Genomic DNA, 26102 nt, shown 5'->3' on the forward strand with positions numbered 1-26102 from the left:
TATGCAGTATGTCCCCAAGATATAATTTCATGTTGCAGTAATTTTTGTTGATCAACCGAACAGCGACATTTAAGGTAATTCACTGTCAGCATGAAAAAAGCCTCCAACTAGAAAAGGCCTTAATTTCTAATGAGGAACAGTTGGGATGGTGTGTGCAGAATTGCAGAGTCAAAGAGTTTTTAAAATATTCTGTAGCTCAGGGACTTGGCTCATCTCAAACATTTGTAACTACAAAAAGATGGATAATCTTGCAAGTGTATGTGCCCCATCTAGGGGCAAGAATGAGAAAATTTATTACAAACAGGTAAATGCAAGACCACGTTGTAGCATTTCCTTGGTATGCAAATATATGCTTTTTAACTTCACTGACTGAGAGCAGATTTCTGCTCTGATTTAGGAAATCAAAGTCTGGCTTCCACTGCATCTCATTTTCCTGACAAACTGCATGAATGTGATATGTGACATAGGTAGTCAGGCTTGAATTCTCTCTTTAACTTACTTTAACTGAAAACTTTATTGCTAAAAATGTAGCTCTGCCACATTTTTCTAGTGTAATTCTTGAAAGTCTCATGGTGAGAAGTGTGTCTCTCAGTGTACAGCTATGATACTTATTAATAGCTTTGTAAATGTAAGTTATAATTCCTGAGTTGTCTGTTGAACCTCACTTACAACATCAGTAGTGAGAGAACTCCTTGTCAAAGACTGCAAACCAGTTTCCTTGTTGCTTTAATGCTGAATGCTGAAATGTATTTTTGTTCTCATTGGGGTGGGCACCATCAAGGGGCTTGAGAGAAAAGGGGATTCTAACTTGTGAAATTTCAGGCCTATACTAGTGTAACATCTATCCAAAACTTTCTATAATTTTAATCACATACATATAATTCAATCTACCATTTTTCTAATAACAAAAACAAATGTTTTTGTGGTTACCACCAGTTTGATTTAAGTGTAAAATGCATTTATTTATACTGTTCTTTCCTCTGTCTCCCAAAGGTGCTCTTACAGAGTGCTATGATGAACTGGGCAACAGATACCAGCTTCCAGTCTACTGCCTGGCCCCACCCATCAATATGATAGAGGAGAAGGGAGACCTGGAGACTCTAGATATTCCCGATCCACCACCCAATTCTGGGCATGAATGCCAGCTTCGCTTGCGCCTCTCAACAGGCAAAGACCTCAAACTTATGGTCCGCAGCATGGACACAGTATATCACATGAAGAGGCGACTGCATACAGTGGAAGGAGTGGAGCCCAGCAGTCAGCGCTGGTTCTTCTCAGGCAGGCCGCTCGCAGACAAAATGAAACTGGAGGAGCTGAAAATCCCGAAGGATTATGTGGTACAAGTCATTGTGAGCCAGCCCTTAGCAAATCCAACCCCGGTGGAAAACTGATTCTGCTTGTTTATTGATTCTCCATTCCTCCTCTTCTATCACATGGGATTTATTTTCTCTGCTCTTATTTTTCCTGCTAATGGATTGGTTCCAAGAAATGACTAGCAAAAATTCCATCTGTGATGGAGATCTGCAGAAACAAAACACAAATGTAAACTGTCCCTTGGGGTTTGCCTGATCTGATATTTTTTTAACACCACAGAAAGAAGCACATGGCAAATGCAATGAAGGGTATGTGTAAGGGGGAAGTCTGTCATTTAAATAATAAAAACTTGTAATAATGCTTGGAACTGTAGGTGGAGCATTGATCCATGGAGAAAGCACTTTTTAAAAAAAAAAAGAAAAAAACATTAAACCAAATTGTAATACTTCATGAAATCGGCACCACTTACAGTTCATCCCAGAAGTGTAGCTGCTCTGGTAGGTCCACTTTGCTCAGTATTTATGATGATTGTTTCTGTTTTGGTTTAACTCATGTGCTGTGTCAGATTACTCCTGTGGCGTAGTGAATCTCATCCAGAGAGAGGTGGACTGAAGAACAGATGTTTGTGTTGTGTTCTATCAATGCTGTGTTCCACCCCAAATGTGGCTCTTCTTCATGTTCAGACCAACCAGTTTTAGCACATTCCAGGATGGTGATAAATGGGCTTGTGCCGTTTGAGGCTTCAGTGTTTGGTAAATACTGCCTTCTGGAGCATTAGGCAATAATTTAGGAAATGTATACACATTTTAATAAACCATTCATGTACTGTACTGTAAAGTTACTTGCTGCAGTGTTGACTTTTGCTGCAGTTTTCTGGCTCATTGGCACCTGAGTAATGTGCCTACTAAATTACTGTAGCCTTCTTGATCCTGTAAAACAGACAATTAACAAAAGGCTAGCTAATTACAAGAGGGACACTGATATGAGATTTAAAAAAAAACAACAAAAAACCGCACAACCTTTATCAACTGACATTGGTATACTAGCCTAGAATACTTCCAGATAAAATCACAAAGTTACGCCCAAATATGATTGAATGCAATTCTGACTTCTCAGAGGACACACTCTGTGGAAAATCGTAGAAAAGAGAATATAAAACACACTACATTTGATTGTTCATATCACTACCAGTAGAAACAGAGGCCATTCCCTAAGTCTCAGTGTTGGAGGACATGGTCACTTTCTAGTCTGCGGTTGTGGAAATACGTTCATTGTAATGCATCAGGAGCCTAGAATATGGTCACTAGGTTTAATATCTGGCACTTTCCCTTCAGAATGTAAAAGGAGCCTTTTTTTCTGGGAACAGACACCTCTGTTGCAGTGTGCTTTTGGACAACATTTATGATCATTTTTCACCTAAACAAAATTAATTAATAGGATGAACATAATGTTGAAAAAAAAATGTAATTATTGAATAGTTGTTACCATGTTAAAAGAAACTGATCTAGTTCCTTTGTTTGGATGCTCTGCATCTCTCTGAGTTTGGGATACAGGGTATATCCTTCTCTGAAACTGTGTCCCGCATTCCGTTTATAAACACAGTTATTTTTAGTTTTTCAGTCCTCATGCACTCAAATGACTTAATTCCTACCAAATCTCTATTTTGCTTATTCAGACGTGGTTCACTGTATTGCTCTTTCTATCTTCCATACCTAAATCTAAAATTGCCCAGAATGGCTTTTATTCCACTGATGATAGTCACTATTTTAGGATTGACACTTTTACATTTGAAGTGAAGAGAGCTACTTTAATTCTGTACAACTTAATGGGGGGTTGTTTACTTGGCAAATAACAGTGTAAAATTGGAACTAGCACAGTTCACTTGAAATTGCCAGCTCCTGAGGTTTTCCATATCGCTCTTAACCTTTTTATCTGTTCACTGAATTTAGTACTCTAGTCTTTCACTTTTAGAAACTGAAGTTCATATTTGATACCACATCACACATGAGCATGAGCTTTACTTTTATCATAGTTCCCATGTTGTATGTCACAAAACCACAAATCACTGTCAGATCTACTCAAGGTAGGTTGAAGCCTGGCAACACAGAAGTGCAATGACAGAGTTGTATGGAGGTAGCCATGTAATTTAGTCCCTCGTTTTTGTGAGCACCAAATTGCTACATTTTTTTGTGAAAAAGGCAAACAGACTTAAGCCCTGACTTGCTTGAAACCTTTGGATTTTTTCACAAAGGGTGTAAAATTCACAAAAGTCAGAATTTTTAAGACAAAATCCGGCTAATCTGTAGTGATTCTTTCACCACATGTCTTTTGCATCTCGAAGGTGGAAATAATACTGGATTTCTGTACAACCAGCTCAAAAATCTCATGGATTTTTAACTGTTCAAATGTGCCTGGTAAAACTAGATTGTTTTATGAAATAAATGTTATACTTTATCTAAGCAGCAAATAATCATTTCATATCTGGAGCAGCAGGTCTTGTGAAACATGGTAGAAATTTTTGTTTTAATCTGTTTTTATAATGGAGTTTCCCTAGAAACAGTTCTGGAAGGGGGGAAAGTTACAGCTGTAAAGTAACAAAGCTGTAACTAAAATGTTGGGAGTTACAAAATCATCATTATTCTTTTGTAGAATGCATTTTCAGAGAGTTTGAGGTAATTTACCGAATATAATTTTCAATATTACAGGTTTCTGACAAACAATGTAAATGCATTTCCACATCTCCTTTGTAGTATGTTGTGCTGTAACATGTAACATTTTTTTACGTTAAGTATTTTGATGGGGATAGTGAGGAGAATGATGTCTAAGCAATTTTTAATTGGCCTTCATGCGTGTACGGGGGTGAGCATTGCCGTATTTGATCACCCATGGGGCTGTTACATAGAAAACATACTCTCATTCCTATCTCCCTTCCCATAAGCACAAATCTCAAAACCAAGCAGTCTGATTGCAAATCACTTTTTTTTTTTTTTAAGTGAAAATGAATATTGGTCTCTTATCCCCCTCTTGAGAAACTGACAAACCTAACCACACAACTTTATATTTAAATACAGAAGATACAACTGGAAACAAAGAAATTTCATAAGATCCATGTTAAGGAAAAGGTTAATGCTTCTAACAGGAGACCATTTCTGAAAATATGCATATATGTGTGTTCATGCTGATGAATGTATTGTATGTGGTTATATATATTCAGTGAATACTATACTTCCTTTTATCTGTAAGATGACCAGGTTTGGTATTCCTACAAGACCCCTGGCTATAAAAACAGAAATGAACAGGACAAGAATCTGCCCCCACATGCATTTATGCAGTTCCACTGGACTCAGTGGGAACTGTGTGCTTGCATCCCAGAGCAGAATTGGTGCCCATGTGTAGCATTAAGAAATAGATAGGCATGGGACACCTTTGTGGGACAAGAAGAAGGAAAAGCAGAACTTTGTGGGTAGACTTTGGACCCCCAAAGTGTGACTTGTGAAGTTCTAAATTGCAGCTTCTGGCCATGCTGTCCTCACCTGGCAGTCATAGTAAAAAAAAAAAAAAAAATCCAGCCAGCTGTAGGGCTGAATTACTCCAAGCAGTTTCCATTCATCATTTAAGAAAGGCAAGTATGAGCACATGGTGTTGTGTGCATTTTTATTGGAATATGTGTACTCAGATTCAGTATGGCCTTTGTGCTCCTGACAAGTTTCCTATGTGGCCTTCATTTGTTGTCTTATAGATTGGACACCCCAATCAATGTGTAGTATCACGTGGCTCAGTGTCCTCAGACAAGAGTATACTAATTGGGAGATTTTTATAATGTGTACACAAGAGTTGACATAATCAGGTGAGGAGTAATAGGATAAAGTTTTCATTAGATCCCTAGGCCTTGTGTGTGTCACTCCTGATTAACTTTGGCCAGGAGGTGATTCCAGTAAATTACGTTTTTACATTCTTATGTCAGTGACAGGTCTGTTTAACACAGAGCTTAAACTTTTGTGCTTATTATTGCAAAGGTGTTGCATGTATCTGACCCAGAAGTAATGGACAGGCTAAACTCTATACTCCCAGAATAGCTTTAAAGGCAGAGGATCACCAACACTACATATAGTCTGATGTAGAAAATTACCAAGAATGGGACATGTTGGATGTGTGTGGCTGTGTTACAGAGTATTGTGTTTTACAAAAAGAACCAAGTGATCGCACTTTTCCATAGTATGTAACTTTGAATTTTGTTTCCACTATGTTGGCCCTTTGTACATTACATTTTGTGGATATCCATCTACAGAAAACTCTATTTGAGACAGTAATATTGAGAAAACACTTGACTTCCTACTTAAAACCAGCAGCCTCTACTTGTCTGTATCTAGGAAATATTTGGAAAACTAAGTGATGTGAAAGTGCAGTGTAAATAGGGGATTTTTTTTATAGCGATTGGGTGGCTAAGGGCACCATGTAAAAATAAAACCACCTCCCTTTGCCTTTCCTACTAAATCAACTGATTCAGCTTTTTGAGAGAGAAAAAGCAATCAGGATTAATATTTGTGACAAAGCAACACATTCAGTTTACATCATGACATTCAATAAAGCGAATGACCTATTAATGATAAAATATCGCTATAATATCAGACATGCTTCTGCATACACATGCATTGCTCGTAAATATATTTTTGTTAGTTTGATGCAATGGTGGGCTGCTTTTTGGAATTGGAATTTGGGGAATTTTGAAAGCATTTCAGCTGCATAAATGTTGGCAAATTAAATGAGTGCTATAAATTTGTTCATCACTATTCTATTCGTAAACGCAAATGCTAAAATTAAATTTCTGATTCTTGATTTATATTTTGCAGAATCTTTCATACATCATTGTAAATATGTGGTTAAAGACCCTGCATCTTACGCAAAGATGATGTTTGGATTTTTTAAAATCTTTTATAAAGAACACATCAGCTCTTTTCATAATCTGTCGACTTCACTTTATAGATGCGTGTCAAGTGTTTGAAATGGAAATAATTTCCATTAACTAAAAAAGTTTCCTTTGTTTTCCACCTGTCACTGGTTGTAGGCTTGCTCGTGAATGTTGGACATCAGACATTCTTTTGGAATAGATTGTGTTTAAAAAGAGAGGTCTAAAGAACTTGCTTTGGGAAACTGGGTGATTTCCATGTACACGGCAAACTTTTTTTTTAAAAAAGGAAGAAATGTATTTTGGGCCAAATCAGTGCCCCTTAAAATTTATTTAATATCCCAGCTAGTCCAATGACAAAACAAACTATCTCTTCAACAACCAAGCTTCTCTCTTGTACCAAAATAGATAAAATCATACTGTTGCATTTGCAACTACAAAATTGTCAGACAATACAAATCTGCCTGTTTAAAACTGCTTCATTTTGATAAAGCATTTTTAATTGTTTCATTCTGCAGATGGCTCTTCTCCTTTCACATTTCATCAGTTTCAACAAATGCTCCCTAGTGGTGTGGATGCCACTTACTGTTCATAAGACATGATGGACCATCCATGATCAATCTAGGGCAATGGTTCTCCTTCCAAGGGAGAAACATAATAGTGCATATGCCACTGAGCCTACAAAAGTCAAATAGTTTGAAGACGTGGGTTTTTTTAAATCAGCTGAGCTTCTTACTATGGACTTTGAAACTCTTATTAAATATAGCCACTGGACTATCCATGAAGAAGTGTGTTCCTATCCTTTTGAGGAGGGCCATTTGTTGGGTATCTATCCAATGGAATGCTGTATTTGTACATTTAAGTATGAAGACCAATGAATCAGAACCATGTAGCAAATTGAAAACTTAAAATCCTGACTCTTGCCTTAAATTTTGTTCACCCGGAACTCCAAAAAATCCAGTTTTATTACTTTTAATCCTGTTTTTTTTTCCCCCTGGAAATTTGAATCTAGCCAAAGACTGGAGACAGTTCAAGGAAATTTGAAGCAAATAAAATCTGTTGATGTGGCTTTACTAAAGTAATCAAATGGTCTTATAGCAAGGACCCTATTCGTGCCTCTCTTCTCCAAGTCCAGGAAGTGTCTAGAAACTGGAGATATCTTGGAGCAATGAGTGCAATATTGTGCACTAGTCAGTTGGAGATGTGTAAGACACTTCATTTTCACATGTTATGTGCAAGGGACTTAGGTTCATATCCTCTTTGCCTCATGGTAGTGATTTCCAAAGATGGCTGGTACCATCAAGTTTGTACTTCTTGAAATATCTTCTCTTTTATGGTAAATCTCTTTTGTACGCAGTTTGTGTGCCATGTATCAAAGAAATATTCATATTACGTAGGATAAGGTGCTAGATAATTTGGTACTGATGCAGACAAATATGATTTCAACAGCTATTGAGAGAAGGATGAGGGGATTATAGTGATGTGACTTTTTCCCCTCTCCCTGCCACCCTTGTAACTTTTAAATCTTTTAGCACTGAACACACTGGTTGTGTGAAACATGCTTTTTCCTCCCTGGCTAGTTCAGTCCAATGATTAATTCTTTAGCCTATCTGGAGATGCTGTGAACATTGAGTTACATTAAGATGCATTGTATATTTTTATGTTGTACCTCTGTTATTTGGTTGACATATCACAGTAGTGTGCGCACATATTTTTTAATCAATTGCAAAGCACAAGTAGGTTGTCTTTAAACTTAAATTATGTGAATTTTTTTATATAGCTAGGCGTCTATAACATTGAGAGCAAAACCTGAATTTCTATGAGTCAGAAACTGTACAAAACTTCTTGTATTAAAAAAGCAAAGAAAAACCAACGATTTCTTTTTTCTGGATTTAAAAATAAAATTAATACTGGAAACACCATGCCTTAAGAAACAAACTGAGTGTTTTTCTCTTTTTAAGTTATTGGAATGTGATTTAACTCCCAGTTGTATTTCTGCAATCTTTTTATTACACTTTTGCCCATGGATGCTTAAGATATTCAGGTCATAAAAACAAATGTATCATTCAGCAGCATCTCACACAATTTGTCTGTCAGGAATAGTGTAAAATAGGGTATTCAATCAGTGAATGAATCCAGGTCCCTGAGGAGTGGGGTAGGGAACCAAAGGTCAAGTCCAACACTTGAAAGTGTAATGTGTGATATTACACACAGAGTCTGGTATTGTGGGCTTTATGGATGGAGGGAACCGTTAAGTAATTTATTTGTGAAGTTGCCCTTTAATATTAAGTGAAATGTTAGGTGGATCTCTTAGGGCATGTCTACATGGTGCCTTAGTCTACATCAGAAGGAGTAAATTTGAATATGCAACAGCACGTCATGCACTAACTGGCATGGATGGACCCACGGGCACGCACTAAAAGTTCCCTAATGCATATTAATACAGTCCCATTTCAAACAGTACTACACAGCGCACAAGCAGGGTCCACACAAGCCAGTGCATGAACACTAGTGCACAGCAGAATTTGTACCCCTCTAGTGTGGATTAATACACCATGTAGACGAACCTTTAGTTGGGCCCATTTTTATAGTCTTAACTGCCTATCATGTCAAAAGAGCTTGAATCATCCTGGGTAAGTTGCTTTGCTCCCTTTATCATCCTTACAGTTAGTGTCACCTGTTTAACCTCTTTTTGGAGAGAGTGTTTTCATAACAGAATATAGAAAAAATAATGTAAGAACTAAATATAAAGATGTGTGAGGATTTTTCTGTGTCTCCTTCCTGACTCTCTCCTTTTTTGATGGGGAAGAACAGGAGCACAGTCTACTCCTGCTACCTATCCTTTGAGTGTCACAGCTGCTATCCTTCCTCTTCTGGAATGGGCAGATGTTCCTTTGGAGCCCAGTAATGGCAAGCACTTCATATTTTGAAGGTTTGGCATGTCAAGATGTTGAGACAACACTCTCCACTTTTGACAGTGCCCTTCAGGTAATAGATGGTCACTTGTAATGTGGCAATAAAGACACACACAACTTTTTGCTAGTGTCCAGAAGCCCAGTGCAGGAAATGGGCGTTAGGTCTATATTTACAGTAACTGATGTACCACCTAACGGGAGAGAGAATTAGTCAAAAGTGCACAGCAGTTGAAATTCCTCAGTCGCTACTCCCTACAGACACAAAACAGTGGGGTCTAATGCTTGTTCACTCCTACTAATGAGGTTGTGTGTATAAGAGATAGAGATGTAAATATTGTTTAAAAAGTTAACCGTTTAAATGATTAAAATTATATTGGTTAACTGATTAACGGGAGAGGGGCTTGGGTTGCTCCGGCTGGGGCTGAGGTTAGCTTGCCGGCTAGGGTTGGGCGGCCGGGGCTGGGGTTCCTCTGGCTGGCATGGGGTGGCCAAGGCTGGGGCCACTCCAGCCAGCACGCACGGGGATAACATTTAAGGTCGGTTAATGGTAAGTCTAATGCTTACCAATGAACCATTTTACATCCCTAATAAGAGACTATGCCAATGCAAACCACTGTCCAGTTGCAGCAGTTCTGATTGTATTGTCAACATACAATTTATGGCTGCTGTGTGTGTCCAAAATACTCTCCTCACTCCTAATGAGTACGGAATCAATTTACTATTTGTACTTGCGAATGTATTTTCTTTTTTATTTGACTATTCAGCTATATCTCATTCTACCAGGTTACATAATATATTATAAATGGGCCAGCATTGCTTAACTGCAGTAGGTGTTAACCCTGCTGAACTGGTCTAATTCCAACAAGGTAATTACGTTCTGCCTGCCAGCACTCCATCTGAGGTTTGGATATTGCATTCTTCCTTCTGCTCCTAAGCTCTTGTGTAGTGTACTGTGCATCATAGCAAAGGCTGACGGAGTTTGCTCCGAGTGGGTCACATTATAGTGGTAGGTGAAATGATTCCTATGTTAAGGACCTAATTCTGTTCCTCTCATCAGTAGAGCTGGTTAAGAAATTTTTGACTAAATGTTTTTATTGGAAAATGCCACTATGTTTCTGCTCAAAGTTTTAGTTTCAATGTATCTATTCAGATGAAACATCTATGCGGAGATTTGGCAGGCCTGGGATGGAACTTCTGATCAGAGAGGTACTCATTCCAGAATCACAAATAGCCTAATGATTAGTCACTCACTGGAATGTGGGAGACCCAAGTTCAAGTCCCAGCTGTGAATCAGGCAAACCAGTGTTCCCCTCCATATTTTTTATTCCTGCAAACTGGAATTCTTGTTTTCTGGACAGCCCTAGTTGTTACATCTGGAGGAAGTCTACTGCAGCTCATGCAGTGTGACACCAGTTTAAACCAGTGTATACAAGAGGGGAATCTGGCTGAAAGTTTAGTTTTGACAGTTCTTCAGAATCTTTTGGTAAAAAGTGATAAACACAAAGATAACTTTACTAAAAGGGGCCAGCGTTACAACAGCCATTCCATCTTTGTCAGGTTCGAAAACATGAATTGATCTCTCTGAATAACCTCAAAACTGGGGCTTCAACGACTTCATTGTCTTGAGTCCTGGGAATACAGCCTTGGGAGTGGGGAAATAGAATTCCTGTTACGAATTCCTATGCCACCCTTAAAGTAACAACACTGGACCATGATGGCAATTCCTCAGTTCAGAAGCTGGGCCTTCATGTGTGATTCAGCCTTCTTGTTATAGAATTACAGCTTGGAAAGTTCAAGGCACAGAGGCTTAAGTTAAGGCAAATTGAGAATGGCAGAAGTGATAAGAAGGGGAACTGAGTTTAATAAACTGCTCCATTTATGGTTTAAATGGTCAGTACTTAACAAGAGAAACTGCCCATCCCTTCTATTCTCTCCACAGATGGATTTAATTTGATGATTTATTTTCACAAAGAAAAGAGCATTGCCTTTGGCTGGCTCCATTCCCTCACAACAACAGTAGTGGGTGCAGGGAGATGAGACACATCTCATTTCCCCCACACTTATTTTTAATGGATGCATTTTAATATGGACAGAAAACAGCATGGGGGGGAAAGCTGACAAACGTGAATGAATCCAGTATCAAAGGGGATGAGCCAGATGGGTTTTATGTTAAACTTTATTTCATCGGTCTCTTCAAAGGTGATAAAATGGTTGTATTGGGAAAACTGCTCTGTCTGAAGCAAGATGTAATGTAGATGGAGGGTGGAGCAGGGTTGCTATCCTAAAATACTTGAGCAATGCAGTATGGCAGGAAGGGTTCACATGAATGTTAGCAACTGGCTTGGGGTGAAATACGAGGAATGTGCTTGCCCTGAAGTCCAAGCTGCATCAGCTATTCCACATGGGATGACATCACAGCCGATTATGCACTTGCATGCGGTATCTGAGATGGGATCTGGGGACAAAATTATACAGCTGCAATTATTTGGACCATTATTTGAGTTATATATTTCTTAAAAGTTGATGTTTTAAACTAACCCAAAAACCTCTGTGGCTGAGGCCTGGGAGAGAGATGGTTGTACTTGTTCCTGAGTGAATCAAATAGTGTTTTAGAAGTGTAGTTGTTGCATGCTGATCTTGGTGAGATCTGCCCCAGATGATTCTGGAATCTCTTCATTCAACCTCTTCTTTTTCTCCTTCTCCTTCTCCTGTTGTCTATCAATGCAGAAGATTGTAAACATCTTGAACTCCTTGTAGTTCAGTTGCTAGTGTTGGGGGTGGGGGAGGAATATGAAATAGCATCTTAATAAGACAGTGATAGCTAATACCACCATAACGTCAGAGATAAGCCTAACCCAAGATTTGGGATCCCAGCGAGACATACACACCATGTTCCTTCCACTCAAACTTTGGAGAAGTTTGGATCTGAACGTCATGGGCTAGGCCCATCTCAAAGGACCATACTGCAGCTGTGAAGGCATCTCCCCACCATGTGAATATCACTCTACCAGTCCACAGTGGTTGCAGATATCATGATGCTTCTGGGTGGAAATCTGCATTTTTAGAATTATATCTGGCACAACCCCACAAGCAAGCTCTTACAAAATGCCCTTTAACCAAGCAGCCCATAGGCCTTTGCAAAGCAGAAATAACTGGCTTCAGGACCATTATTTGCATTAGGGTTGTGTCTGGATGCCGCAGGCACTAGCAGAGTCCTTAGATTAAGGCACTGTTACAATCTCCTAATATGAGTTTGTAATTAGGGAATATCTAAGTTAAAATGCAACAAGTGGCTGTTAAATAATTTGAGGAGAGGAGAGGGGAAGACAAAACCACCAATTAGAACAGTACATTGCACACACAGTTTGCCACCTGTGGAGAAAGAAGGAATGAACCCCCTGTGACAGACATTAGTCTGTCATTTAATGTATGGTGGGAAGGTGCTTGGATACTACCGGGTGAGGCTGCTTTACAAACCCACACAGAACAGTGATATGAAAGACATGATTATATAAAGCTCTTAATATACCAGTAATCCCCACCCATCTAGTCATTATGGGCTGGCAATTTATCAGACTTCACCTTGGTTATGGGTCTTGTGGAGGGGTTTGAAAGAGGCCAGGCTGATGGGCAGAGGAGAAAGCATGGAGGTGCTTATGGGAGGAGGCAAACAGGCAATGGAGGCTTCCGCTGTTAGCGAGAGTGGCGTGATCAATACAAGAGCAGATAGGTAGGGAGAGGTAAAGTTACAAGCCTGAAAGTTGAGGTCAAGAATCCTATATTCAATACAGTGATGAAGGGGGAGTTGGCAGAGATCACAGAGGTCAGTCACCGATGGTCCCCTATATCCCAAGGTGAAAGTGAATTACCCAGTAAGAAGGGCACCATAATCAAACCCTCAGTCTCCAGATGACACTGATTTAAAGCCCAGCATAACCTGGGACCTCAGTATAAAGAATGGAATAAATCAGTGTGGCAAAAAAAGACTGTCCCCCCTTTCTGCAGTTGTCTGAATGGCAGGCTCTGCATAACCACTTTTGCTGCTCTAGCATAAGGTAACAGGGCAATATAAAGCTTCTCTGAGTGGAGCTGGAGCCAACAGCAGTGTTCAAGAGAGGAACTCTACTGAGCTACATGGCCAGGCAGCAGGACTCATTAGACCTGAGCTCAACTACTGTGACACTGGACAGTTAATCTTTCAGCCTGTTTCCCCTTCCACACTTTGTCTTGTCTATTTTAATTGTGAGCTCCTAATGGGGACTGATCTTGGGTAGATACAATGGGGCTCTGATTTCAGCTGGAGCCTCTGTTTGTTAATAAATAAAATGGGGCAATATTAAGGGCTTGTTATTCCTTGACTCTTACCTCATCTCCAGAGACATCAAAGTCCTTGAATATCTTTTCAAGCTCTTGCTTCTTGATGTTAAAAAGGAACCTAGTGGCTTGGAACTCCCTAGGGCCAACTGTGTGTCTTCCATCCATATCCAGCAGCTCAAACACAGGCCCAGAGTGTTGATAAATGAACTGCTTTTCCAGGTGGTTCTGTTTCAGGACAAAAATGTTTAGGAACAAATAATGAGCAGAGATGTCCTGCTTTAGAAAATACATATAATACCAATCATAGTTCAAGTCTAGATGATAAAAGCTGGTAACCTTCCTAATTCCCACTTGCAACACGAAGAGAAAAGAACTCAGGGCTTCCTTGCACACATGCATGCCTAGCCTCGTGCATCCAGCTTTGCTTGCCCCAGAGCTTCAAACCCTGCTAGTGCTGCAAAATAATTCTGAGCTGGATAGCCCTGGAAATGAACTGAGCACACAGACACTACACTAGGGGAGATCGATCAAAGATACGCAACTTCAGCTATATGAATAGCGTAGCAGAAGTCAAAGTATCTTAGATCGAGTTAGTTACCATCCTCACAGCGTGGGATCGATGTCCGTGGCTCCCCCTGTCAACTCCGCTACCGCCCTTCGCGTTGGTGGAATTCCGGAGTCGACAGGAGCACATGATATATCGCGTCTAGGTGAGACGCGATATATTGATCCTCGAGAAATCAATTGCTACCCACCGATACAGCCGGAAGTGAAGATGTACCCTGGGTGTCCCACTTTCCTTCATGTAGCCAGCAAAGCCACAAGTTGCTCTTGAAAATGACTCTAAGTACTCAGGCCAGCTGCACATCCATGGATGGTCTTTGCCCTCTTAGCAGTGCTTAATTTGTGCCAGGGATGAGCCCCGGCTCCTCTAGACTTGGCAGTTCATAGCCCTGGCACCTCTGGGTTTGCCGCATCCATTATTAAAGTACAAAAATATTGCTTGAGTCCCGGCACCTCTTTCATTACAAATTAAGCACTGCCTCTTAGGATTCCCCAGGATGACATTGCTAGCAGCCTGCCCCCTGAAAAAGGAGAGGCTTGGGCTACAGTATGACTCCTGCAAAGTGGGGAGCTGTGTACAACTCTGGCTTGCGTTAACATTCATTTCCCCCACACACACTTTAATTCTCACTCCACGCTACTGTTTTCTTTCTGAACAGGTCTGACCTCTAATAACGATCACTAAGAAAGAGAGTTGTAGGACAAAGATTGAAGAAGAATCATGTGCTCTACTGCGCAACAGGGAGAGGGTGGAAAATGGTGACCTGTGAAAATGGGATCCTGGTCTAGTCTTGCTATTTTGTGGAAAGTAGAAGGCGCCTGCGGCTCATTTTGTGAGCTGAAGTTTTTTTATTTTCAGTGAGTTGCCTCCAAACTAGGGTGACCAGACAGCAAGTGTGAAAAATCGGGACAGGGAGTGGGGAGTAGCAGGTGCCTATATAAGAAAAAGCCCCCAAAATTGGGACTGTCTCTATAAAATTGGGACATCTGGTCACCTACTCCAAACATAAGAGCATTTAGACAATTTCTAGCTTGTAGAAAGTTCTTCTACCTTCTACTTATCGTTATAAGTGAAGATTAGACTCCCAGCTAGCTGATTCCGTTTATGAAAGCACTGAATAATATCAGCTTCTCTGAAGCTTCTGGCTGACACACCAACAGGGACCCCAGGCTACCTGCCTCGTGAGACATCAGGATGCACACCAGCATGTAGAACTCATCAAAGCCAATCTCCCCTGTGGCATTCCAGTCTAGCAAATCAAACACCAGCATGATCTGATTCTCTGTCAGGTCAGTCACATAATGGAGAAAGTGATAAAGCTGCAGGTCTGGAAAACAGTGGGTTGTTAGGCCTAACCTGCGCAAAGCTGTTAGTAATAATTAATAGGATTTATAATGCACCCACTGCTCCAAGGTGCTCAGGTTACTGAACAGCCAATTAAAATACAGTGACAAACTCAGAGAAATGTTCAATAGTAATAATAGACACACGGTGACATCAGTCAAGAGAGAGGTAGTGTGTGTGTGTACATGTGCAATGTGCCCGTGTAGAGGGTCCTAAAGTGGCCAATGTTAAAATGCTGGTTAAAAATATTTCAGCAAAAAAAATTTCCAAAGGAAAATGACTGTTTTATAAGACAAATTTTGGTTAAAAAAAAGTCCAAATTTGTTTAAAAAAATGTGCAAGCTATTAGAAAAACAAACAAAAAAAATTAAAAATTGGTGGGGGGTTTTTTGTTTGTTATTCAGCTGCCCAAAACACATTTTTCCTTTTTTAAGTGTTTGAACAAAACACCTCAGAAATTTGCTTAAAAGTTGTAATTTTTCACTCTGAAAAAATTAATTTCTTATGTGCTGAATAAAAGATCTTTTCAGATGATTTTTTCTTTACAGAATGGTCCAGCAAGTGCCATGCCTTCGAGGCAACTGCAGCAAACATTCAGTCACGTGCTCACCTGAAATGTGATGATGGAGCCCTTGCAAAGGAATTTCATCTACCCTGAGGAGATACCAGGCCATAGCTGTACGATCTTCAGGGTTTTATTGAAAAGACCCAGCCACCGTCTTTGATTAAAGTTATACTTTCCATTGTTTATAAGTCTTGGATATTGTGAGATGCTGGGTGCCCTCAGCTGCCATTGATGTCAGCCATATTTGAGGGCACTCAGCAGCTCCTAGGATTGGCTCGTGTGTGTCCCTGCTGATTTTGGCCCAGAGGGAGCTGCATGTGCATATTATGAGGCTAGACTTCAGCCCTTTATATGGCAACCAACCCCACCAATCATTTGTCCCTTTTCTGGTTTTTTTTCCTTGTACTTTGTCACTAGCACGGGGAAATGAGACTTGACACTGCAATCAGGTTAGATCACTACCATGGCATGGACAGCAGGGGAACTCACAGCACTTATTTCTTTGGTGGGTTCTGATAGTTTTACTCTCTTTTAAAAGATGTTTAGACTCCATGCGATATTCTTCATCAGATTAAAATGAGAGCTGAGCCCAAGGCATGAAACCTACATCCAAATGTTTGCCCTACTAAGGGATAAAAGGATTCAGGATTCTGATTTGCGTCCCTTAACAGACAAGCTCAAGTCATTATGTTTGGATATGAATTTGAATCAAAATGACCACAGAGCTTTTGGGGGTCCCGTTGCTTATCATAATAATCTTCGGGCAGGTCAAAATTTGGGCTTAAACTCCCTGCAGATACTGCTTATTTTTTTTAACTATTGAATAATTGTTTTAAACAATGTTTAGCTTGACAGTGATATTGTACAATGTAAGGTGCACCTTAAGGGCAGGGAGAAAGCCAACTTCTTCGAGCGCTTGCTCATATCGATTCCAATTAGTTGTGCGCGCACTGCATGCACGTTCGTCGGAAGATTTTTACCCTAGCAACACTCGGTGGGTCGGCTGGGTCACCCCCTGGAGTGGCACCGTTATGCTGATCTCCACGTCCCTAGCTACTTGTAGTTCTTTGCTGTTTATTGTGTGTATAGTTTGAGTTCTTGTAGTTATAGTTAGTATTAGTTGTTGCGTATATAGAGTAAGGGGGGATTGGGGATTAGCCTCCTTCCTCCACCCCGGTGTGGGCCCATGCCCAAGGCACCGGGATTCGAACCATGCTCGGTGTGCCAAAAGCCGATGCCAATAGGGGATCCCCACGACTCCTGCCTCAAGTGACTAGGGGAATCCCACCTTACTGATAAGTGCCGCATCTGCAAGTCGTTTAAACCAAGGATGAAGAAGGAGCGGGACTTTCGATTGAAACAGCTCCTCACGGAGTTGGCACTTAGTCCTGCAGCGTCGGTACCGAGCGCCCAACAGACTGCTTCGGTAAGGAGCGCCCCTTCGGCCCCGGACCACTCCGGTACCGAGAAGAAGACCCGGCACTGACCCCTACCGGCACTGACATCTGCTTAGCACTGCTCCCTGTCCCCAAGACCCAGGAAGCAACATACTGCTTCAGCTCCACAGAAGGAGCGCTCTTCGAAGACAGTTCGTCCGGCACCATCCTCTGCCGTGGCACCGTCGACTGTGGTATCGCCAATTGCAGCTCCACTGAGCGCAGCACCGTCGAGTCCAGTCCCACAAGGGCCGTTGAGTCCAATGCCTGACAGCTCCCTGGCTCATGCTGTAGTTGAGCTTGCCCTCCCTTCTATGCCGGAGACCTTCTCCACGGCAAGGGAGCTCATTGCCATGACGGAGTTGACACGGCCTCAACCCCCGGCACCGCCGGTGAGGGTCATACAACCCATCGGAAAACCGGCCCTGGTAAGGCCACCTTCCGTTCAAGATCACGGTCTCACAGACGCTCTCGATCATGCTGTTCCCTGGCGCTGCTTGAAGTCCCGGCACCGCTCTCCATCGTGATACCGGTGGCACTCACGGCACCGTTTGACATCTCGTTCACCGGCCGGATACTCCCGGTATCAGTCTGACTCTCGGCACTGTGTATCCCGCAGTCGCTCCAGACGAAGGGACTCAAGATCCTGGTCAACCTCCCGGCACCACTACAGTAGAAGGTCCCGGTCTCACTCGTGGTACCGTTATAGCTCCCAGTATCGCTCCCCGGTACCGCCCCAGGATCAAGCATCCAGAACAGTGGCGCCCTTCCAGGGTCTATCGGCACCGCTGTGGCCATCGAGACACACATCGGTGTCTTCGCAGGCTGGTAGCGCATCCTATCCTCAGGAGCGTGACTCTGACGTCCCCAGCCATATATTCCCAGAGAGCCAGAGCTATGAGCAAGGGCCTCATCACTGGTCCTTCTGGACACAGTGGGCATACCACCAGGCCCAAAGTGCTCCATCAGTGGCTCCATGGTCGGCCCCGTCAGAACACCAGGTACCAGAGGCGACAGTAAGCCGTCCCCCACCCCCATGGTCACGGATGAGGCTACGATACCATCTGCAGACACCCAGGTTCCACCTGACACAGATGACGCTCCTCAAGTGCAGGAGCCCCCCCCCCCCTCCTCCTCTTCCTCCCCACCTGACGAGGCGGTGGTGGAAACTTCCTCCTCAGGCCCTCCACCAATTGATCTCAGGGCCCATCAAGACCTTTTGAGACGAGTGGCTCAGAATATGAACTTACAGGTGGAGGAGGTCCCTAAAATAGAGGACCCTGTCGTGGACATCCTATCGGCTGATGCACCTACTAGAGTGGCTCTTCCATTTATCCACACCGTACAGGCTAATGCGGATACCATTTGGCAATCCCCAGCCTCGATTTCACCTACAGCAAGAGTAGTAGAGAGAAAATATATGTCCCCTCAAAGGGGTATGAATATCTCTACATTCACCCACCTCCTTGCTCTTTAGTGGTGCAATCGGTGAACGAGAGGGAGCATCATGGCCAGCAAGCCCCGGCTCCTAAGTCAAAGGAGGCTAGACGCATGGACCTCCTAGGTCGCAAAATATACTCAGCCGGGGGCCTCCAACTTAGGGTGGCAAAGCAACAAGCCCTCTTAAGTAGATATAATTTTAACATGTGGGTGTCCTTGGGGAAGTTTACAGAGTTTCTTCACCAGGAATCCCGTCGAGAATTTACAGCCCTACTTGAGGAGGGTAAAAAGGTAGCAAGAACCTCCCTCCAAGCCTCTCTGGATGCAGCAGACCCTGCAGCCAGAACTCTGGCGTCAGGAGTGACAATGAGGCGTACCTCCTGGCTCCAGGTATCAGGCCTTCCCCCTGAATTACAACAAACTATTCAGGATTTGCCCTTCGAAGGCCAGGGCCTGTTCTCAGATAAAACTGACCCCAGATTGCAAAGTCTGAAGGATAATCGCGTTATAATGCGCTCTCTGGGTATGCACACGCCAGTGACCCAATGCAGGACCTTCCAGCCCCAGCCACACCGCCCTAATGCCCTGCATAGGCTGCGTCAGGACTTTAGCAGAAGGCGTGGTAGAGGCAATCATCGGAGGCAGTCTGGCCCTCGAGGTCAAAATCAGGCGCCCGCTAAACCACCAGCAGGGCCCAAGCAGAACTTTTGATGGGACGCCCGAGGGCAGCCCACCAGTTGCTCTACCGGATCCTTCTCCTCCCTTTTTCAACCGCCTCTCACAATTCCTCCCTGCCTGGTCCCAGCTAACTTCAGATCATTGGGTCCTGCACACGGTGAAAGTGGGATACTACCTCCAGTTTGTTTCAACCTCGCCTTCCCACCCTCCCTCCCCGTCCCTCTTCAGGGACCCCTCTCACGAGCAATTCCTCTTACAAGAGGTCCAGTCACTCCCAGCCATGGGAGCCATAGAGGAGGTACCAAAAGACATGAGGGGCAAGGGGTTTTATTCCCGCTACTTCCTAATCCCCAAGGCAAAGGAAGGTCTACGACCGATCCTAGACCTGCAAGAACTCAACAAATTCATAATAAAGCTGAAGTTCTGCATGGTAACCCTGGGGACCATTATCCCGTCCCTGGATCCGAGAGACTGGTATGCTGCCCTCGATATGAAGGACACGTATTTCCACATCGCAATTTACCCACCATACAGATGGTACCTCCGTTTTGTGGTCAACCATCAACACTTTCAGTTCACTGTACTTCCATTTGGCCTTTCTACAGTTCCGCGTGTGTTCACAAAAAGCATGGCTGTAGTCACCGCCTCCCTCTGGCGTCGTCGGGTACATGCTTACCCGTATCTCGACCACTGGCTCATTCGAGGGACTTCCCAGTTACAAGTGTCGCAGCACCTGCACATCATCAAAGGCCTCTTCGGGAGCCTAGGCCTGATGATCAACACAGAGAAGTCTACTCTGACACCCACGCAGAGAATAGACTTCATAGGAGCGGTTCTGGACTCCAATCTGTCCAGAACCTGCCTCCCACAGTCGCGTTTTCAAGCAATGGCTTCAATTATTCGAGGTCTTCAAACCTTCCCGACAACATCGGTGCACACTTGCCTCAGCCTAGTAGGTCACAAGGCCTCCTGCACCTTCGTGACCAAGCACGCGAGGTTACATCTCCGTCCCTTTCAAACCTGGCTTGCTTCAATATACCAACCACGCAGAGACAGCCTGGACTCGGTGCTCACTATTCCCTGGAAGGTTCTGGGCTCCCTAATCTGGTGGCTAAACCCCACTCTAGTCTGTGCAGGGATGCCATTCCACCCTCTGCAACCCTCGATGGCCCTAACCATGGACGCATCATCTCTGGGTTGGGGTGCCCACCTCGAGGGCCTTCACACTCACGGCCTCTGGTCGCCTCAAGAGCTGGCCTTGCACATCAATGTGCGGGAGCTGAGAGCAGTCCGTCTAGCATGCCAGGTGTTTAGAGACCATCTCCAAGGCCATTGTGTATCAGTGTTCACGGACAACACAATGGCCATGTTCTACATAAACAAGCAGGGTGGAGCATGCTCCTCCCTCCTTTGTCAAGAAGCCGGCCACCTCTGGGACTTTTGCATAGCCCACTCAACCGATTTGGTAGCATCTTTTCTCCCAGGAATCCAGAACACTCTGGCGGATCACCTCAGCAGATCCTTCCTGTCTCACGAGTGGTCGATTCATCCGGATGTCATCCATTCTGTTTTCCGGAAGTGGGGGTTTCCCTACATAGATCTCTTTGCCTCCCAAGAGAACAGGAAATGCCAGGTGTTCTGCTCCTTCCAGGGAGGCTCCCCAGTCTCCCTTTCAGATGCATTCCTGATCCCGTGGAAGAGGCACCTACTCTATGCCTTCCCACCGTTTCCGCTCATCCACAGAGTCTTACTCAAGCTCCGCAGGGACAGCGCCCACCTGATCCTGATTGCTCCAGTGTGGCCGAGGCAGCACTGGTACACCATGTTGTTCCACCTCTCAGTGGCAGACTCGATGCCCCTGCCGCTCTGGCCGGATCTCATAACACAGGACTTCGGCAGGCTTCACCATCCGGATCTGCAGTCTCTTCACCTCACAGCATGGTTGCTGCGTGGTTGAGCCAGTCTGAGTTGCATTGCTCTGCCTTGGTCCAACAGGTGCTCTTGGGCAGTAGGAAGCCTTCCACTAGGATGACATATCTGGCCAAGTGGAAGCGTTTCTCCTGCTGGTGTGCTCAGCATAACTCAGTCCCCAGGCAGGTGTCCATTCCTACTGTCCTGGACTACCTCTGGTCCCTGAAAGAACAGGGCCTAGCAGTCTCTTCCATAAAGGTGCATCTTGCAGCCATCTCTGCCTTCCACCCAGGCGAAAATGGTCGATCAATCTTCTCTCACCCCATAGTTTCAAGGTTCCTCAAGGGACTGGAACATTTGTACCCTCAAGTCAGACGCCCGACCCCTACCTGGGATCTCAACCTGGTGCTAGCCAAGCTTATGGGTGCTCCTTTCTAACCACTGGCCACCTGCTCGCTGCTGTACTTTCCTGGAAGACAGCCTTCCTTGTCGCTATTCCTTCGGCAAGACGAGTGTCTGAGTTTCGGGTCTTGACAGTGGACCCCCCATATACGGTATTCCATAAGGACAAGGTACAGCTGCGACCACACCCTTCCTTCCTCCCTAAGGTGGTGTCCGCCTTTCATTTCAATCAAGACATCTTCCTCCCAGTCTTTTTCCCAAAGCCGCACCCATCGCATCGGGAACAACAGCTGCATACCCTAGACATTCGCAGGGCTCTCGCCTTTTATATCGAGAGAACAAAACCCTTCCGAAGGTCACCTCAGCTCTTTATAGCTGTGGCAGACTGGATGAAAGGCCTACTGGTCTCATCCCAATGAATTTCATCTTGGGTAACATCCTGCATCCGTACATGCTATGATTTGGCTCACGTTCCGGCTTGCCACCTCACCGCCCATTCTACTCGGGTTCAAAGCTTCATCTGCCACCTTCCTGGCCCATGTTCCTATCCAGGAAATATGTCAGGCAGCTACCTGGTCATCGATTCACACCTTTGCCTCACTTTATGCATTGGTTCAACAGTCCAGAGATGATGTAGCCTTTGGCTCAGCAGTTTTGCATTCTGCAACATCTCACTCTGATCTCGCTGCCTAGGTAAGGCTTGGGAATCATCTAATTGGAATCGATATGAGCAAGCACTCGAAGAAGAAAAGATGGTTACTCACCTTTGTAACAGTTGTTCTTTGAGATGTGTTGCTCATATCCATTCCAAACCCGCTCTCCTTCCCCTCTGTCAGAGTAACCGGCAAGAAGGAACTGAAGGGCCGTTGGGTCGGCAGGGGTATATATCCGGCGCCATAACAGTGCCACTCCAGGGGGCAACCCAGCCGACCCACTGAGTGTTGCTAGGGTAAAAATCTTCCAACGAACTTGCACGCGGCGCGCGCACACCTAATTGGAATGGATATGAGCAACACATCTCGAAGAACAACAGTTACAAAGGTGAGTAACTGTCTTTTTTGCAGTCTCCTACAGTGCTCTGAACAGATTTGGCGTGACATGTTTCAGAACGAATATGACTTTGCCACCCACCAACCCTATCACCTCCTTTCATCCCAGCCTTCATCTGTGGTGTTTATTTAGATCAGTGATACTCAGGCTGAGGTTCGGGAGCTGCAAGTGACTCTTTAATGTGTCTCCTGCGGCTTTTTGCGGGACATGATTTTCAAACACTGTGTCATTTATTATTAACCAATCAGGCTGCTTTTACTATGTTATTATCCAGTTGTAGTTGATAAAATAATAATACTTGGTCAGAATAACCAAGAAATTACATATACACAGAGAGAGAAAGAGAGCAAATAAAACAATTAATTCACAGTCCTGTGGCTCTTTTGGGTTATGTTGGTCACTAATTTGGCTCCTGAACCACTGAGTTCTGAGTATCACTGATTTATACTGTAAGCTCTTTGGTGCAGAGACTTTCTTTTATTGTGTGTTTGTACAGTGCCTAGCACACTGGTGGCTTAGTCCTGATTGGGGCTTTTCAGTGCTAACCAAGTGCTAATGATGAATAATAATGATGGTGATGATGCCACACAAGTTAATTTAAATTGCAGGACTGTCAGCTTTAAGAGGAACCAGGGAGAGAGAGAGAAAAAAAAGTTAACATCTCAGGCAAGAGCTGAACAAATTTCAGTTACTGCAACCATGCTAGTAGGTTGGGTATGGGGACTGGGTATTATTTCAGCATCTGATGTGTTACCAGTCATATAACCTTTCAGAATGGATGGAAAGTGCTATATCACTCAAGACACGGTGGCATATGCTACAACTGAAAGCCATCTATCTGGGGCAATTCCAGAACTTAGCATTAACCAAGCCAACTAGTCAATTAGCATTACAGAGTGCTGTATTTGTTGTAATAGTTGGGACATGGTATTTATAGTGTCTCTGGAAATTATTTTGAACCCTAAACAGTTTTTAAACAAATTCTAAACAGTTTTTAAATCCTAAACTTTGTAGCATCAGATGATTCTTTTATAGATAGATAGATATAAACATTAATCTTAGTGATAGCAAATTCCAGGACCTGTGGAAAGTACTTACCATTCAAAGTATTCTTTTTATGAACATCTAGGAGTTGGAAATATTCTGCAAGTGCCCTAGCATTTCTCACTGATAATAAGCAGTGTATTTTATCTAAATACAGAAACTGCAGAAAACACCCAGGTTTCAGCCTCATCTTGGCAGTGACTAATTCTGTTTACCTATGATCATTCACAGTTACCTGAGGTGATGCCTACATCACAGCAAGAGAATTCCATTTCGGAACCAGAACACATCATGTATCCTCCTGATTGAAATGTTTGGGGATTTTTTTTTGTTTTGTTTGTTTTTGTTTGGGGTTTTTTTTGCCAAGCATCATCAGATTGTGCCTCTAAGGGCTGAACTTTCCAGGCAGACAGGATGGGTGGGTCGCTGTGAAGGTCTTGTTGCTATGCACAATCAGCCAGTTGGAACAGGACACTGAACAGAGCAAAGCTCTTGCAAGCACCTTAGGCACTGAGTGATCAACCGAACACTGTGGAGCAAATGGCTCTCTACCACTAAGGAATCAGGGTACACCTCTAAAATGAGCATGAAGAATTATTCTTTTATCACATTTTTTTAAAATGCATTCTAGAACATTAGAATCAGACTGAAACTCACATTTGCAAGGAAACGTAGATTTAAGGCCCCAATTCAGCAAGATATGTGTGAGTTCACGGAGTCTATTGTGACTTCAGTGGGACCTTGTTGAAACAGGGCCCTAAAGCCTTGTCTACACTAGGAAGTTGTACCACTGAAACTAGGCTGGTGTAGTTAAAGAGAGGCAACGCCCCTAGGGCACACCTAGTCATATCAGTATAACAGTGCTTTACAGTTATGCCTGTACGGGAAAGGGGATGGCTATACTAGAGTAAGGATCTATGCAAGGGGTGGTACTGGTATAACCCTCTCAGTAAATAATCACACCCCACACCGATCTTGTTTAAGAGCTTGATTTCTGCAAACACTTATTGCTGAGTGAAGTGCTTACTACTCTGAGTAGTTCCATTGAAGTAAATAGAACTACTCACGATAGTAAGACCCCTGACTACAGGATCAGTTTGTGGGCTTCAGCAAAGAAGTGAGTTTGGGGATGTGAATATGTCTGTATCTATCTTGTTTTATATTTAGATTGTAAAGTCTTTGGATTGACTATTTGTTCTATTTTTGTAAACAGGGGTCCTGGTCCAGGGCTGATGGTCCTGGTTACTACCCCAATACAGGACTGGCGCTTGGGGTTTTAGCGCCCTAGGCGCACGGCAATTTTGCCGCCCCGTGCACTTGTCCCGTGGCTCCGGTGGAGCTGCCGCAGTCGTGCCTGCGGAGGGTCCGCTGGTCCGCAGCTCAGGTGGAGCTGCCGCAGTTGTGCCTGCGGGCGGTCCACCGGAGCCACACGAGTAGCAGACCATCCGCAGGCATGACTGCGTCAGCTCCACCGGAACTGCGGACCAGTGGACCCTCCGCAGGCACGACTGCGGCAGCTCCACCAGAGCCGCCTGCCGCCCCCTCTGGCAAAATGCCGCCCAACAATAATCCTGGCGCCCTAGGTGATTCCTAGGCCGCCTAAATGGAAGCGCCGGCCCTGCCGCAATATGAATAATAATTAATGGGTAGACACATGATGTATTGGGAAGAAATGCAAATTAACTGACATATAACTCTGAAAACAATTGGCCTAATTCTCTTCTCACTCCAGTATTCCCAAACTCAAACATTGTATCAGCCCCCCAAAATCATGAGAATAGCTTAAAAATAATGAACTGTTAAAAACAAATCAATGTTGGGTTATTTTCATTTGCCTTCCTCTTTTGCAGGTATGCTTCAGTCACATTTGCAAGCTTTTCTCCAGAACCCCGAGGGCTAGAAATGTATTTTTTCTTAAATGAAACTGAAATCCGCATATGGTCCCTTATTTCCAGCAGCTGGATTGTTATATAAAGCATCAAATATCATGAGGTTCAAGATAAAAATCACAACAGTTGGCTACCTCAGTGTAAATCCAGAATCACAGCAATGAACTCAGTGTGAGAGGAGACTCAGACTCAATATTGTAGGAGGGAACCATTTCAATGAACAAGTTAAAAAACGGAGAGACAAGGTGGATGAGGTAATATCTTTAATTGGACCAATTTCTGTGGTGAGAGAGACAAGCTTTCGACCTTTTCTCTCGCCAACAAAA

The 26102-nt window shown here is 43.5% G+C and overlaps 2 protein-coding genes across 7 annotated transcripts in view; one reads left to right on the plus strand and one right to left on the minus strand.

The window, feature by feature from the left end:
- UBTD2 (ubiquitin domain containing 2) overlaps positions 1 to 8142 on the plus strand; it is a 120616-nt gene extending 112474 nt beyond the window's left edge. For all 6 annotated transcript variants that reach the window (XM_032801455.2, XM_032801459.2, XM_075068110.1 and 3 more), the window contains one exon: positions 994 to 8142. In XM_032801455.2, coding sequence (XP_032657346.1) covers positions 994 to 1391 — 398 coding nt within the window. In that variant the 3' untranslated portion in view covers positions 1392 to 8142. The remainder of the gene's footprint in view (positions 1 to 993) is intronic.
- Positions 8143 to 11744: 3602 nt separating this feature from the next.
- Positions 11745 to 24077, minus strand: EFCAB9 (EF-hand calcium binding domain 9). Its single transcript, XM_032801464.1, has 4 exons — positions 23942 to 24077; positions 15196 to 15344; positions 13501 to 13677; positions 11745 to 11900 (listed from the first exon to the last, which is right to left on the minus strand). Exons 1-4 carry the CDS (start codon positions 24075 to 24077, stop codon positions 11745 to 11747), a joined length of 618 nt encoding a protein of 205 aa, XP_032657355.1.
- Positions 24078 to 26102: the final 2025 nt, after the last annotated feature.

This window comes from Chelonoidis abingdonii, chromosome 7 (assembly GCF_003597395.2).
Source record: "Chelonoidis abingdonii isolate Lonesome George chromosome 7, CheloAbing_2.0, whole genome shotgun sequence".
NCBI classification, from domain to species: Eukaryota; Metazoa; Chordata; order Testudines; family Testudinidae; genus Chelonoidis; species Chelonoidis abingdonii.

Coding starts and splice junctions, on each gene's coding strand:
- EFCAB9 (XM_032801464.1), bottom strand. CDS start 24,077: ATGAGGCTGAAACCTGGGTGTTTTCTGCAGTTTCTGTATTTAGATAAA. Junction 15,345..23,941: donor TAAAAAGAATACTTTGAATG/GTAAGTACTTTC, acceptor ACTGTTTTCCAG/ACCTGCAGCTTTATCACTTT. Junction 11,901..13,500: donor TTGATGTCTCTGGAGATGAG/GTAAGAGTCAAG, acceptor CCCCAACACTAG/CAACTGAACTACAAGGAGTT.